The sequence below is a fragment of the Rhinolophus sinicus genome, linkage group LG06 (assembly GCF_036562045.2).
Source record: "Rhinolophus sinicus isolate RSC01 linkage group LG06, ASM3656204v1, whole genome shotgun sequence".
NCBI lineage: Eukaryota > Metazoa > Chordata > Mammalia > Chiroptera > Rhinolophidae > Rhinolophus > Rhinolophus sinicus.
In genome coordinates, this window is record NC_133756.1 from 23435595 (window position 1) to 23451043 (window position 15449).

Sequence of the window (15449 nt, forward strand, 5' to 3'; positions counted from 1 at the left end):
GCTACCTCCTCCTTTGCCCAGCACTGGGTTGGCACGCGGCACAAATGCCTTTTCAGAGCTGCGAGCGCAGGTCAGCTGCAGCCTGAGTCTCCTCGTCGTCCAAAAGTGTTGTTTTCCCCAATAGTTCAAAGGTGTGTGTGCTGAGGAAGAGCCCGGGAAACCTTGTTCTAAGGTGAGGAGGGAAGGGGCAAAACGGAATCTTCTAGAGCCTTCCAGATATCCCCCATCACACCCATCAGGACTCTTCCCAAATATGAGTAACAGTTAACACTACAGCTCTTACTATATGCAAGGCCGTGTCATGAACACTACAAACGGTAACTTATCCCCACAACAACCCCAGGAGGTAGGTAGAGCATTATCCCTATTTAACAGAGGAGGAAACTGAGCAGAGGTAGAAGCGAACTTGCCCATGACCACACAGTGGCAAAGGCAGGATCTGAAACTGCCAGTTTGCCATCTGGTCCCCAGACCTCGTAAAGGTGGACTGAGCCCACACTTGGCTGACACTGTGTTCCCCTCCGCTCCTGCTGCGGGCCTGGAATGAGGTCCCTGAACTCCAGGAAACACGAAGTTCTACTTTCTAAATGTTCCAGTCGGCATCCACCGCTGCTTTCCACACCCCAGCTCTCAGTATTTCTTGCCTAGGTGACGGCTGGGACGGGGTCTCCCACATCTGTCCTGCCCATCCAGCCATTTTCCAGGATGCTGCTTACACCGGCTTTCTAACATTGACTCAAACTGCGCTACTCTGAAAATCCTTCAAGGGCGCCCCATTGCCTTGGAGGTGAAAACGGAAAAAGTCCACCTCTCTGTGGCCCAGTATCCTAGGCCGATCCCACCCAAAGGGAGAAAGCAGGTGGCTGCCGCCCACAGAGCCACCCTCACTGATGCTCTCAATCGGAAACACAGGCCACCAGCAACCTTCTTCTTCTTCCAGAAAAATAAAGGCATTCTGGCAAACCAAAATGTGTTTGCAAGACAAGAAACCGAAACTGGCTTTTAGAATGTCCCTGGGTATCTGAAGTGAGACTGATGTCTTCCCTCCCAACCCTGGTCCCCAGTCCCCAAAGGCCACTTCCTGCAACTCTCCACAGAAAAAGCACAATTAACATGCCCAGGAAAAGAAGGCAGAGGCCTTAAACACAAAACAGAATCTCGTACGCTCCGGGAACAAAAACTGTGCCCAACCCATCGCCTTGTATTTTGTCATCAGTAGAATAAACTCCAACCCACGTTCCCCCGAAACATGTCAGGAAGGGCTGCGGAAAAAAGATGTCCCTTTAATAAAACGTTATCAACATATATCGTACACAAACTACAATGTATCATAATTACTTTTTTTTTCCTCTCTTAATTCAGAACCAGACTACAAGGTAAGAAAAAACACAGAAACAGCTACAATGTTCCCAATAATCCGCACAAGGTCTTTTTTCAGGCAGATGATATCTCACATAATATGATATACATGGATCAGAAAGGGGGGGAGAAACAAAGACCAGCTACAGGGGAGGAGGAGGGAGTAAATGTACAAAGAATTCGGGTGTCTCCAGGGCAAGACACAGAGGTTTCCATAGGGGGTGCTGAGGTGAGGGAGGCCGTGAGTCACTCCTCCTGGGAGGGGACCCGGCTCCACTGTCGCATGTGTCGGTTTTTGAAAATAAAAACAGGACCGGAAACAGCATGTCTGTTTGGTGGTTGGTGTCTCCCCTGCCCCCCATAGCTATTCCAAAGTCTTTCCATCCAGTTCCAAGCATATGCAGAGCAATTCTGGTCAATATCCCATCTTTGAAACAAAGGAGGAAGAATCAAGAGGAAAAAACCAAAAGAAAACCCAAACTTCAGCCCTATGCTGCCCGCCTGTACACGCGATGACAATGTGAGGGCCGCAGGGACGAGGACGCAGAGGTGTTTCCATGTCCCAGGTCATAGCCATCCTGTAGGGGGCGGCCTCCCCCACTGCACTCCAGGCCACCACCCAGCTGGCAGGATTCTCGCTGGGAAGACGGGTGGGCTGAGGGGGCTGGAGGGGCTAGGGGCAGGTCCAGGAGAGAGTGGGAGGCAGTCCTGGGAACGCGGTGCGTGCCACTGGGTCACAGCGAGCCTCCGTCATGGCGGAGTCCTGAAAGTGGTCAGGTGGTCTGGCCCCTCCGACCACATTGGGGGTGAGGGAATTCTGGGGTCCAAGTTGTGCAGTTGCTGTCGCCACCTCCGCCAGAAGAAACCAAGCAAAAACCAAACAGGTCCCGCTCTTCCTTTGCCCATCCGCACAAACCAAAAACCCCAAGTGGAAAAGGGTGACTTCCTTTTTTCTTTTCAAAAAGGCCTTTTGAAATAAACCACCGATTGTAAACTGCCCAGTTTATTATTATTTTTAGATGGCTACAAAGACAGCGTGAGATCTCACACCTAGACTAGCTTTCCTGGTGGAAGGGCTTGGGTACAGACAGACAGCAGGGCTTGGTTTTTTTTTTTTTGTCCTTTTTCCTTTTTTTTTTTTAAAGAAGAAAGCAAAGAACTTGATTGGGGTGAAGGCTTGCTAGAAGCTTCCATTTTTAAAAATTTTTCCCCAACCCGCCCCCCCACCCAGAAAACAAATTAAAAAAATCCCAACAACAGTAAAACCCCAAACAAAAAACAACAAAAAAGTGTCATGTACATAAAAGGTCCTTTCGGGAAAGGGCAAGGGGTGGGATTTTTCTGGTCATTGACTTGAAACGTATTTTTATTTTGAGTTTTGTCCTTCATGTTTTATGGAATAAAAAGTTCGGCCTTTTTATTGACTGAAACTAAAATTGGGAAAGGTGTGGGGAGGGGTGGAGGGGGGGTGGAGGGGGAGCAGGGAGATGCCCCTCCCCCAGCTCCTGGGTAATGACACCTCATTTCTTGCATAATTTCTGGCATCTTCCTGCCTGCAATGCCGGCTCTCTCAGCATCTCAGAGAAGAGGAGGGGGGATCACACACTCATCGTCATGCTTGGAGAATACTGGAAGGGGAGAAGCAGAGAAGGGAGTGTTGTGAGGGCCGGGGAGTGGAAGTCTTGTGAATGTCTGACTGCACAGAGCTGGGAGCTGGGGGCGGGGGGAGGTGTCAGGGCCTGGCTGGGCTGAGAGTGTGTGATGACACCAGGTGGGGCAGGGGGTGGACCTCAGGCGCTACCTCTCAGCCCCAAGCTGTGACGGTCAGGAACTCTGGAGGCAGACTCACCTCCCCCTGTCCCTTTCCCTCTCCAATCACCCCTTCTTTTCAGCTGAAGAAGCAGGCGCCCCTGCCCTTCCCCCATGGGGCCAACAGCTTTCCTGCAGTCAGGCAGGCACAGGACTGCAGAGAACTGGGGTCTGGTGAGCCAGAGCACAGACAGGGTGCCCCGGGGTGGGAGCCTGTCTGGGCTTCTCTAAAGCTGCTTAACCGTGATGCTGGTTTCTTCAAATGAAATTGTAAATAGAAGCACAATATGGAAAAGTAGATGGCTAGCCCCTCCCATGGAGACCCCAGGATATCACTGTATGCATGAACCTTCCTCCCCAGGGCAGATGGAAATGCACCCCAGGGGACAATGACCCAGTGGGCCAGAGTCCAGGCCTCCTGTGTCCCAGTCCAGGGCTTTTCCATTCACATCATCTTAATTAGTGCCTGAGGAATTGTGCCAGCACCTACATGTGTCCAGAAGGATCTGCCAGCAGTTAGGGCCATGAAGCAGAAAGGAAGGTGAGGGTTCTGCATGGTGTGGAGAAATAACCCAGGTGAAAGGCCCACAACAGGGCTGCTGGGACACCAGCCCAGTGGGCAGGTCTGGGCCAAGAGGTTCCGAAATTTGTTCCCCAGACCTCAGGGGATCAGCTGGTCCACGAATGAAATGAGGGTGGCAGCAGGCACACTTACATTGTCATTCTGGAAGGAGTGGAGGAAGTTCCCTCCTAGCTCGCCATCGTCTCGAGGGGTGCCTGGAGGATTGCTAATGCCACTTATGTTGTTAGGAGAATTCTGCAGGGAGAGGAGAGGAGGTAAGCCCTGGACCCTCACAACCTGCACAGCCAGATGGGGAAGAAAGGCCTTCTGGGGGGTCCTCAGGGGTGGGGCAGGGTGGGTGCGGTCAGGGAGGAGACATCAAATACACACTTACTTTTGGAAGTCCATCTATGTCACCTGACCCTGGAAGGAAAAAACAATTCTATTCAGTTTCTTGCCCACCCTTTGGTGGGGAGGGGGGCCTCCAAACCCTTCCACCCAAATCCTACAGTATTTCTGTGCAGATAATTTTCTATCCTGGTGGTACCTTCCTCTCGGGATCTTCCTGTGGACCAGACCTAGCTGAGCCAGGAGCTGGGGAAGTCTGCCGGGGAGGGGCAGCAGGACTCGGACGCAGGGCTAACTTACCTAACGATCCGTTCATGTGGTGTGGCTCCATGCCGCCCATGCCGCCCATGGGGCCGTCGGAGCCTGGGCCCATCGGGAACTAAGAAAGAAGCACAGAGCATGACGGCTGAGTGCGCTTCAGCCCGGCGCCCCTCGGTGCCCCTCTCATGGGCTCTCAGGTGCAGCTGCACCAGTCCTGCCCTCAGGGAGCTTCTATTCTGGTGGGACTCCTCCCTCACACACACTCAAGGCAGACGGTGGACATTTAGGTGTTTCCACTTTTTGACTACTGTCAATAATGTTGCTACGAACATTTGTGTACAATTATTATGGGGACATATGTTTTCATTTCTCTGGGGTAGATGCCTACCCTGTTTCCCCAACAATAAGACCTAGCCAGACCATCAGCTCTAATGTGTCTTTTGGAGCAAAAATTAATATAAGACCTGGTCTTATTTTACTATAAGACCGGGTATAATATAATACTGGGTCTTACATTAATTTTTGCTCCAAAAGACGCATTAGAGTTGTTGGTCCGGCTAGGTCTTATTTTCAGGGAAACATTCTGTAGGAGTGGAATTGCAGGGTCATGTGGTAACTGTTTAACCTTTCAAAGCGCTGCCAGAGCATTTGCCAAAGGAGCTGCATCGCTTTACATTCCCTCTAGCAATGTTAAGAGGCTTGTAACCTCTTCCCATCCTTACCAACACGGGACATTATTTGTCTTTTTTTTTTTTAAATTATTTTTTAAGTGTTTTTCCAGGACCCATCAGCTCCAAGTCAAATAGCTGTTTCAGTCTAGTTGTGGAGGACGAAGCTCACACTGGCCCCTGTGGGGATCGAACCGGATCCCTGGTGTTAGGAGTATCTCGTGCTCTCCCAATTGAACCGCCTCTTAACTTTTTGATTCCAGCCATCCTAGTGGCTGAGAAGTGGTACCTCATTGTGGTTTTCATTCGAATTTCCCTGATACCTAATGATGTTGAGCCTCTTTTCATGTGCTTATTGGCTATTTCACCTTTGGAAAAATGTCCATTCACATCCTTCGCCCATTTTTTAACCTTTTTTTTAAATTGAGTTTTAAGTTCTTTACATACTTTAAATTCAAGTCCCTTATCAGATACATGACTTGTAAATATGTTCTCCATTCTCTGGGTTGACAGCATCCTATGAACTACAAAAGCTTTACATTTTGATGAAGTACAATGCATCGACTTTTGTCACTGTGCTTTTGGTGTTGTACCTAAGAAGGCACGGCTTAACCCAGGTCACAAAGATTTCCTATGTTTTCTTCTAGGTGTTTTACATTTTCAGCTTGGACATTCAGGTCTTGAGTTACTCAGTTTTTGTATGTTGGTGTAAGGAAACAGTCCAACTTCACTCGTTTGCATATAGATAATCCAGCCATCCCAGTACCACTTGTTTATTCTGTATTATTTACTTTTCTGTTACTCAGTCCAAGGCGGTTACCACCAAACTAACTATCCTCGCCACAAAACGTCTGCATGAGGAGCACTTAGGATTTTTACTTGCTCACACAGGTGGACCTACAGGAATTCGCTTCCAGCTATCCAAAGGTGTACACCCACTTTGTATCTACAGGCTGGTTTTGGCAGACCAGCCGCTAACCAGTCAGGTCCTTTGCATCTGTACCAGATGCGTTATCCATCTCAAGAATCCATCATTCTTGAACCTTCCAAAAGCACACTGGATAATATTAACAATCACACTTCTACTCAGGGAAAATGGCTATAAAGCACAAAGGTAATCTGAATTTGTGAGATCCAAGCTGGATTCCAATTAAGTTACAGTTTTAATAAAGAAATTGAGAAAGTCCTGTTTAATGTAGCTGCCCTTCCTGGTGAAGTTTTTTTTTGTTTTTTTTTTTTTTGAGTTCTCAAGCAGTCTCATTTCCAAAAAATGGAGGCATTCCTTTGGCTGTATGAAGTTTTGTCACAATGCTCTCCCCTAACCCGCCCACCTCAACAACTCAGGTGCAGTCTGCTCATCATCATCTAGACTCCTCGTGGCCTCTTTAAAGATCATCAAACAGTTCTGGAGAAACAGTACATACATTTTTATTTTAGTGGATTCCTTTCTCTAGTCTCATCTCAACACATTTCCGAATTAGAGAAGGACATCATAGTAGGCTGACATGTTAACATCTTTTCCATGGCCAGCAACAATAGCCATCTTGTGGGCTCGTGTCTGAGAATCTATTTCTATAAAGTCAAATATCTCATTAAGTGCTTTTGAGGAAATTGATAAGTCACCCAAATCTTTCATTATGAAAGCCTGATGTCATAGGTAAGCAAATCACACCCCTTGGTAGCAGCAGTGTGGGATATTTAGCAGGTAAGATGTTTATAGACTAAATGAAATGTACCAAATTAACTGTGTACTGTCTGCCAAACATGCAGATAAATAAGCAATGTCTAAGTTTGTATTTGGACAAGAGAATGATCTTTGATTTACGTTTTCTTCACAGAAATCAAGATGACGATTTGAAGCTCCAGTTTTCAAGTCAAAGTACCTAAGACCGGGGGACCTGTTTGCTGTTGCCAGGACTCGATGCACCAGTTGACAATTCTGTAGGAAGCTCACCTCACCTGACTATTGGTAAGATCTGACCAAATCAGCGCTACACTGTGAAAGACCAACACACTTGACATAAAATTCCCCTTCTGTTCACCCAGAGGGCTGAGCTACAGGCTCTGCATCAGGAACTGTAAGCTTCTCAGTTCCTGGAGCAACTGAGGGACCGCCATGGTGATGGCATATGTCGTCTAAGCGAAGGCAGCAGCTGCTATTTTTGACTGAGCATTGCTTTCTCTTTGGAGGATGAACAACTTTTGATTGAGAAGGATATGCCTGTCTCCTCCCAGACTTGTGTAATTCAGTCTCTCTCCAGTGTGTTTTCACACACCCTTCTCCATGGTCACCTCCCCTTCTCTCGCTTCTGCATACTGTGCAGTACCTTCCGTTGTGGGTATTTACCTCCCTAATCCAGTTGTAGGTGTCCTCCCACCTGTGGTTAAAATAGCACTGTCATTTAGTCTTTTTTTCTAGTGATGAGTAGGTCATGCTGGTGCTGATGCTGTCATCGTTCTCATTTTCATTATCTGAACTTGTAGAAAACACGGCCACAAATCTCAACGTAAGAAATGCAACGTGCACTATCTCGACACAGAGCACGACAGGTAATCTGCAGACACAGTCATATGTGGACTCCATCAGAGTCCGTGACTGCCGCGCACTTGGGTCGCACCCCTGGGAGTGATGCAACATGGATGATCCATCACTGAAAGCCACAGGGCATGACCGCCAGCACCCGTGGTCAGGTGAAATATGGCAACAGCGACCATGGGAGGAGGGACATCTATGCCATTGCTACCTGATACTAAACAGTATGTCGTCTCTTCCTTTTGGGCAGCAGCATGGGGCTTACACTTTTCCGCTCCACTTTCTGCATCCATTGCCAAAAAGTAGGACTTTCTTGGGTCCTGGGACACTGTCTCCTGGGATAAAGGGCTTTTAGAGCTAAAACCTGGATGGCTGGTCACCCTAGTGAGAGCCAGGGGTGATGAGGTAGGGGTGGTGGGAGGTGCTGGATGCTCAGAAGGGGGGGGTGGAGAAAGGTGGTGGAGCATCAGGTGTGGTGTGTGGTTCCCACATCCCTCAGTTACATGACCCTGGTATGGCCCCTCTCAGCACCCCAGGAGGCAGACCAAAGACCCGCATCCCATAGGCTGCAAGCAGGTTAAACAAGTGCAGTGTCCAGCATGGGGCCAATCATGATCAGGGTTTAGCACATGGGGTGGTTTAATGTCACATCAGGAACGGAACCAACAAAACCAAACAGAGCACCCCAAAAAGCAACAGATAACTTTGGGGCCCCAAACCCATCCTCTGGCTCTGCAATCCAGACTGCTGATTTAGTCACACAGCAGCCTGCTCTCCAAACCCTGAGCTCCCTGAGGGCAAGGCTGGTTGGATTCATCTCCCCGCCTGGTGCAGAAGGGTTGTCTGGAGGCGAGACAGACCAGCCCTGCCCTCAGGGAGTTCCCACCTGGGAGAGACAGGCTGCAGCTGCACAGTCATGTTCCACGCATATGGGACAGAAGCACAGGGAGTGGGCGAGTAGGGTCAGAAAAGTAGAGTGTGAGACGCACCATCATTGTAGGATGGGACTTTGAGGCCAGGAATGGAGGGAGTGACTTTTAGACAAGGCAATGGTCCAAGGAGAGGTTCAAGAGGCTGCAAGGTGCGGGAGGCACAGGGCAGGCAGGTCCCCAAGTGGGCCATGCTCCTGCTGTGGCCGTAACCCTTAGCCCCGTAGTCATGGAAACAGACCTGGGACCATGAGGGACGGCCCAGGGTGGCACAGCCAGCCCACTGAGCAGGGACCGGCCCAGATCCCACCTGCAGCCTGGTGCCTCCCCTCACCAGCACCCCACAGAGCGGCGGGGGTCCCCACAGTGGGGCCTGCTGCCCACTCTGAGCAGAGTCATGGGAATCACTCTACCTTCCTCTCTCCCAGCTCCTGGCAGCCATGAGATAGGAACTGAGTTGCCCAAGAGTTAATCACTTTTCTGACGGTTTATTTTATTCATCTTTGGTAACAAATGGCTGAAATCAATTAAACTTGCTTTCCCCTCAGCTGATGAAGTTAATTATGATTTGTTATGGTATCTGATATGTAAATTATTAGAAAGCAGACTTACGTTGGACCGGCTGCCTCCAGGCGGCACCGGATTAATCATTGTGTAGATGTTGTCACTGGAATTTGTTGAATCTGTAGAATAGTGGAAACCCGCAAGTCGGGGTGATTAATTCATTTCTTAATTAAAACAAACTCGTGGCACTTGAACTCATTCTTTTGTGTTTTATCACCTAAAATTTCCTCTAAGTACCACCATTTTCTGGCTAATTTATATTTAATGAAGATTCACCAAGTTTTTAATCACAGAAAATTCAACTGTGAAAACCACTCAACCCTGAAACAAAGAATTTTCTGGACAGCAGTATGGACATGGCAAAGGGGGCTGACAGGTTTGCATCCTCAGCTTCCCACCTCGAACCAAATCTGGTCCCCGGACACTGGCTGGGACGTGGTGGGGGCAGCCACATCACACCGCCTGTGCTGTCCCCAACCCCGCCCCGCAGTTTTAATCAAATCGGGGAAAGAGAGATGCCACAAATTACCTGGGGGCCACCCTGCCAAGCTGATGGGGCAAGAGGGAGAGGCAGGGACGGGGCTGGAGATACATTAACATATGGAGTGGTTTCATGTGACCCAGTCTGAATGTAGGTCATGCAGCTCATAAAAATGCAGCAGCAGAAAGAAGGAGTTGGAGCGGGAGCCGGAATATCACAGTCGCCGCCAGCTCCACCCCTGCAGCTGAGCAGCTTCCCTGTTACGGGGAGCTGAGGAGCGGGTGGGAGAGAGGGACCCCTCCGTCTCCCCAATTAGCCAGAAACATCTCCTTAGGAAATCAGCCAACATGTTTTATATCAGGAGCAGGCTCCATATTTCTCAGGCAGAAATCCCACCACCTCTCTTTTTATTTTTGGGGTGGGTAAGGATTGTATGTTGAATTTCTTCTTGCTGGTGGTAAGCTATTCATAGCTGGGAAAGAAACACAATTGTGAGGCTGTGTGTGTGCATGCGTGCATATGCCCACGTGTGTGTGTGTGTGTGTGTGTCTGTGTCCTTTAGTTCAAGAAAAAGGGAGAAGGGATCTCCTACAAAGAGGACCAGAAGCCAAGAGGCACCATGCGTCGAGCCCTGGTCCCAGGCTTCTTGGACCCCAAAGCCCCTCTCAGTCACCTAGACAAACACACAACCAGGACAGGGTTCTCTGATCAGTGAGACCCTTCGTTCCCAGGTCTCCCTGCTCTGCCTGCCCTTTCCTCAGGGCTGAGGAGTGACTTGGCTGAGGCCACCTGGCGGACTGGTCACACCAGGGACCTCTTGCCTCCTAAATCCCTGAGGCCAAGATGCCCAGTGTAGGATGCACCGCTCAGGAAGAGGCTGGTAAGCTTTGGGTCTGCACCTGGGCCCCTCCAGGGCTCTCTATGCCCCCCCCCAAGCCCTCTTACCTGCAGGACTCGGCATGATGGGTGTTCCTGGGGGGCCACCACCACCAGGGGGTCCCTGGAGATGAGATAAAAATTGACATTAGAAACCCACGGTGATGACACATGTAGGGGAGGCCACCAAGTTCCAGCCACATCAGCAGCAAGCGCTCACCAGGGCCCGGGGGACACACCCCTTTCTTTCTCTAAACCAAGGCAGGTTTGATGTGTGTGTGTGTGTGTGTGTGTGTGTGTGTACATGTGTATGCTCACACACACATCAAAACCAGAGGCCTGTGGTAAAAATAAAAGCCAACCAGCCCACTGTTCAGCCCCCACGATGGGGATCCCAACCCTGGGTCCTGTTTGGGGACTTCTGAGCCACCAGAAGGTACAAATACTTGAATATTGACAGCAAGTTCTAGCACAGTTAGAATCTGTGCTCAGAATTTGCTTTGAAAGGGCAAGAGACAGGGATCCCTGAATAATTCTCTTGCACACTCAGTTACAAGTGGACAGACAAGCAACACCCCAAACCCACACACACTTACCACATAGGTACCGGGTGATGAGGAGGAGTATGGAATCTAGAAATAAGGTGGGGGGGGGGGCATGTGTGTGTCAGAGTCACTTCCTCCGACAGGCAGCACCTCTTGGCTTCCAAACCCACTTGGGGACGTGACCTTACTCTTGATGGGACGGGCTGTGGGACCCACTGAGTCACCTAGCTACTGACCCTAGCAGGGTTGTGGATGTGAGCAAAGTCCAGCTCCCACACTGAACTGATCCCGAGAGCCTTGCAGGAGCCTCCAGTTCAGAAGGGCAGGCAAGTGAGAACTTCGCATCCCCCCCCGTCAGCCTTCTCCCCTGGACAATCTGCACCGAGGCCCTTCCCAGCTCCTCCTTCTGAAGCTGGCCCCGCAGGACCCTCTACGGGAACAGTGGTCTCTGAGCCAGGCTCTCAGCTCACACCTCAGTGTCTGCAGAGCAATGGGTGAGGCTGGGTGGGGGCCACGCCTCTGCCTACAGGTGGGCTTCTCCATGGAGGCATCAGGTAGAATCCTGCTGCATCTCCCCTCCCTGTGACACCTCCAACCTGGGGACAGGAATCTTGTACCCCAGAGCCCCCTCCCTGGCAACCACCACCTACCCAACCTGGTACTCACTGAGTTAGCACTGTTAGGAGTGGGCCAGGGTCTGCCAGCTCCCGGGCCCCTGACAGAGGGAGAGAGAGATGGAGACAATGAAAAAGGTGCTGTCAATTCCAAGCAGGCGGTGCCAGCAGGGGCAGAACAAGAGGGCTGAAGTCACTGACAGGAAGTCCTATATGTATGCCCAGGGCCTAGAGACCATCTGCTTCTAGGGAAGTAATGGCTAGTTTCATGGGTGGACATCTACAGACTGCTACAAATTATATGGGAAATTTGTCAAGTAGATCAAATATCTTCTGCATGTACATTTTCCCAGAAAGGAGTCCCAAGAGTCTCACGGGGACTATCACCTCAAAGGGGTTAAGAAACACAAAAATACCAGAACAGTGGTCAGCTGTACAGGGGTTCAAATCTTGCCCCTTCCACTACATGCTGTGTGAGCATAGGCAAGTGACTTCACCTCTCTGTGCCTCAGTTACCTCATCTGTAAATGGGGGATGATAATAACCACCTCACAGGGTTATCATAAGGATTAGGTGAGCTAATCCACAGAACATGGTTAGAACCGTGCCGGGCACGTAAAGCACTACGTGGGGTGAGGTCTCGTCACCAGTATTGTCAACATCCTCACTTTACGGATGAGGCGACTAAGGTCCAGAGAGTGCCAGTAACTGCTCAGGTCACGAGTCTTCCAGGAGGGCAGCAGAGGGTGGGGAAAAGCCAGGGGCTCTGAGCCACTGGTGGGTCGTTTCTGCCTTACATGTTAATCCCGGGCATGGCGGGGCCAAGGGAGTTGGGTGGTGGTCTCATGCCGCTGCCGTAATTCTGCAACGATAACCAAGGGTCAGTCTATGAGAAGGAGAAGGGGAACCGGAGAGAGAAGGAGGGAGGGAAAACAAACAGACAGAATATAAGCGAGAGGGTTAGTCTGTGAGAAGAACCTGATGAGAGAAAAATCATACATTTGTTTACAAAGGGTGGAGGGAGGGTGGGAACCAAGTGATGGGACTACAATGACAAGCCAGCACAGAGGGACAGTCACAACTTTAAACGCATCTTCAGGGGCTTCAAGATGGTTCTCTCAAAAGCACATGAACGTCTAGCAAGCCACTAACATCTCTGGCACCTTCCCCTCAGGTCTCAGGTGGGTGAAGGGGAACAAACTCAGTAACAGATGTGACTGGTGAACGCCAGTCACCTTCGACACTCTGAGGGAGAAGAAACTGCTGGCAGGCTGGGGGGCAAGGCTGGGTCTGCATGTGGAAGGGGAAGGAACGTTCCTGAAAGGCCTGGCATGTACAGACACCCTACCTGGCCCTAGGTCTGGGCTGTCTCCCGCCCCCGGATCAAGTTGCCTAATCTAGGTGTCCAGGATGTGGGGCTAGGGGAGCAGGGGAAATGCTTCTCTCGTTTCTACCCCCAGAAGGAAGCCACCATTCTGTCTGATGGAAGAGTCTACACAGAACTCGGAAACTCCCAGGAGTCCCAGCCCAGTATAACCAGCTGAGGCAGAGTGGGGTGGGTCACAAGAGCACCTGGACCAGGCAGCCCAGGTCTTTCACTTGGTTCATCTCCTGTCACAAACTCCCCTCTTCTAGTGCTATTCTCTGGTCAGGAATGAATGCCTCGCCTCCCTTCCCCACTTGATGGGCTCCCATACATCCTCTAATACCCAATTCAAATAGCACCTCCTCTGGGAAGCCTTCCTGCCCCACCCCTTGGGATTAACGGCTCCATTCGAGCTACTCCTATAATGCCTTGGGATTTCTCTCCTCCGCCACACTGGGTATGATTACGGCCACACGTCCATCTCTCCTCCTGGACTCAGAGTGCCTTTTGAAGATAGAAACTGTGTCTTAACGACCTTCACAGCCCCCTACATTCCATGCACCAGCTGGCACAGACTGGGTGCTGCATAAATCAGTGAAGGAGTGAAGAAATGAATGAATGGGAAGCAAAATGAACCTGGCTATAGCTTAAGCTCTGTCCTTGTAGGAGAATCTAAAAGAAGTAGATTGGTGGAATTCTGATAGCAAAGGAACAGCCAGCATTAGCTGTTCTTTACTGAGCACACAGCATGCTTTACACACAGTCTCTGGTTTGGTCCTTAGATCAGGGCCATGAGGCTGGTATTATTCCCATTCCACGGAAGAGTGAAGGTCTGACGGGATTAAGATTTGCCCAAAAACAGTCAACAAATGACCCAGCTGGGGTTTAAACCTGGATTTATGAGCCTCTGGGGTCTGCACTCTACCTCACACCTAGGGTGAGAGGCGAGGGGGAGGGGGTGAACAGGAGGCTGGAGGGCCAAGGCCACAGACTGGGAGCCAATTGCAGGCTGAGGTGGGCTCTTCAGCCAGAGACTGTCTCTCAAACCTGCGCACCTTGAAGCCACCTCTTCTGCACGTTAACCAGAGGGGTTTGGAGTCTAAGAGTGCCCAGGGAGGGTGTGGACAATGATGGAGTGTGCAGCACCAGGCTGGCGGGCAACCAGCGAGGCCTGGCGCCGGGGAGGCGGGGCAAGGCGGCCGCAGAGGGGCCCTTAGGCAGCCAGCACTCTTGTGACGACCACAGCCCCCTGCCGGATTCGGGCTGAGCCCCTGGGCCAGAAAGATGTGCGCATGCCTTGCAGCAAACAGTGTAGGCTCAGGGAGACATGCAGGGGCCAGGCCCACTTTACAGAGGTGTCACGGGGCAGTGAGCAGAGCCATGGCTTTGGCGTCAGAATACAGGAGAGCTGGCCCCGACTCAGCCACGTGCTGGTGACTACCAGATAAACTTCACAAATAACAGTAACGCTTCCTCTCTGCCGGGCTGTGCTACGTGCTTTTCATCACCTACATCTAATCATCACAACAACCCCATTACTATCCCCACTTTAAAGATTTAAAAACTGAGGTGCAGAAGCAATGACAGCCACTTGCACAGCCATGCTCTCGGCAGAGCTGGGACTGAAGCCCTGCAACCCTCTGCTGGGCCGCCTCATCCACAGACTGGAAACAAGGAGCTCCCAAGCCTCCAGGGCCCTGTGAGGAAAAGATGAAATGATGGCCCGAAGGGCTGTCAGTCCTGGGAGGTGTGTACTGACTTGGGAAATTGGCAGTAGAACAAATGCCAAAGCCCTTAACGCTGCCTTAAGCATCACAGGACCTCGGCTCATAAAGGACCCTTTCCAAGTCCCACGTGCAGCTACTAAATCCCCTTGACCAATCTCAGCCTCACTTCTGCTTCTCCGGAACAGGAAGCTCACCCCTCCCCAGGCAACCCGCTCGTCCACTGTGTACAGGCTGGACCATTAGAAAGGTCTTCCAGAGACTGCTTTCTTCCAGGGGCCTCAGGTGCATTCTGCTGCCTCTTCCACCCAGGGCAAGAGTTGGGGGCTGGCCTGGGGTGGGCAGAAGCCCAGGACACTGCCTCAGAATGAAGGGAGAGGACAAGTAGGGTGCTCGCTCCCGAAAGACACCTGGACGTGCAGCCCCTCCAGAAGGCTCCGGATGTACCACCTGCTGTTCCCGACCCTTCCCCGCCTTCAGGAGCCTCCCAAATACTAGCATGGCTGCTTCCCTAGAGGGACTGTGCCCACCAGGTCCTCCCTCCTTCAGAGTCACAGACCCTGGACGGCCATGCACAGCTCCCCATTTCACAGATGACAAGCTGGAGGCCCAGAGAGGCCAGAGACTCACCCAATGTCACATAGCAAGTCAGAGGGGAAAGTAGGACTAAAAATCAGGCTTGGGGGGAAATGGTTCAAATCCCAAGCACCAGCCTTTTCACAGAGGGCAGGTAGGATTGGTTTGAGAGACTCAGGTGACATGGTCCTCCCTTCTCCCCATATCTGCCCCCCGCCCACAGCACTGGGCTGC

General features: G+C 51.0%; 1 protein-coding gene across 5 annotated transcripts in view; it reads right to left on the bottom strand.

Annotated features, from left to right (window-relative positions):
• Nucleotides 1-1263: 1263 nt before the first annotated feature.
• Nucleotides 1264-15449, bottom strand: part of SSBP3 (single stranded DNA binding protein 3) — a 154554-nt gene continuing 140368 nt past the window's right edge. For 3 of the 5 annotated variants that reach the window (XM_074334759.1, XM_074334761.1, XM_074334763.1), the window contains 9 exons: nucleotides 12347-12435; nucleotides 11602-11650; nucleotides 10987-11022; nucleotides 10460-10514; nucleotides 9082-9152; nucleotides 4379-4457; nucleotides 4125-4153; nucleotides 3884-3985; nucleotides 1264-2987 (listed from right to left, as the gene is read on the bottom strand). In XM_074334759.1, coding sequence (XP_074190860.1) covers nucleotides 2958-2987; nucleotides 3884-3985; nucleotides 4125-4153; nucleotides 4379-4457; nucleotides 9082-9152; nucleotides 10460-10514; nucleotides 10987-11022; nucleotides 11602-11650; nucleotides 12347-12435 — 540 coding nt within the window. In that variant the 3' untranslated portion in view covers nucleotides 1264-2957. The remainder of the gene's footprint in view (nucleotides 2988-3883; nucleotides 3986-4124; nucleotides 4154-4378; nucleotides 4458-9081; nucleotides 9153-10459; nucleotides 10515-10986; nucleotides 11023-11601; nucleotides 11651-12346; nucleotides 12436-15449) is intronic. The other 2 variants (XM_074334760.1, XM_074334762.1) reach the window with 1 other exon arrangement.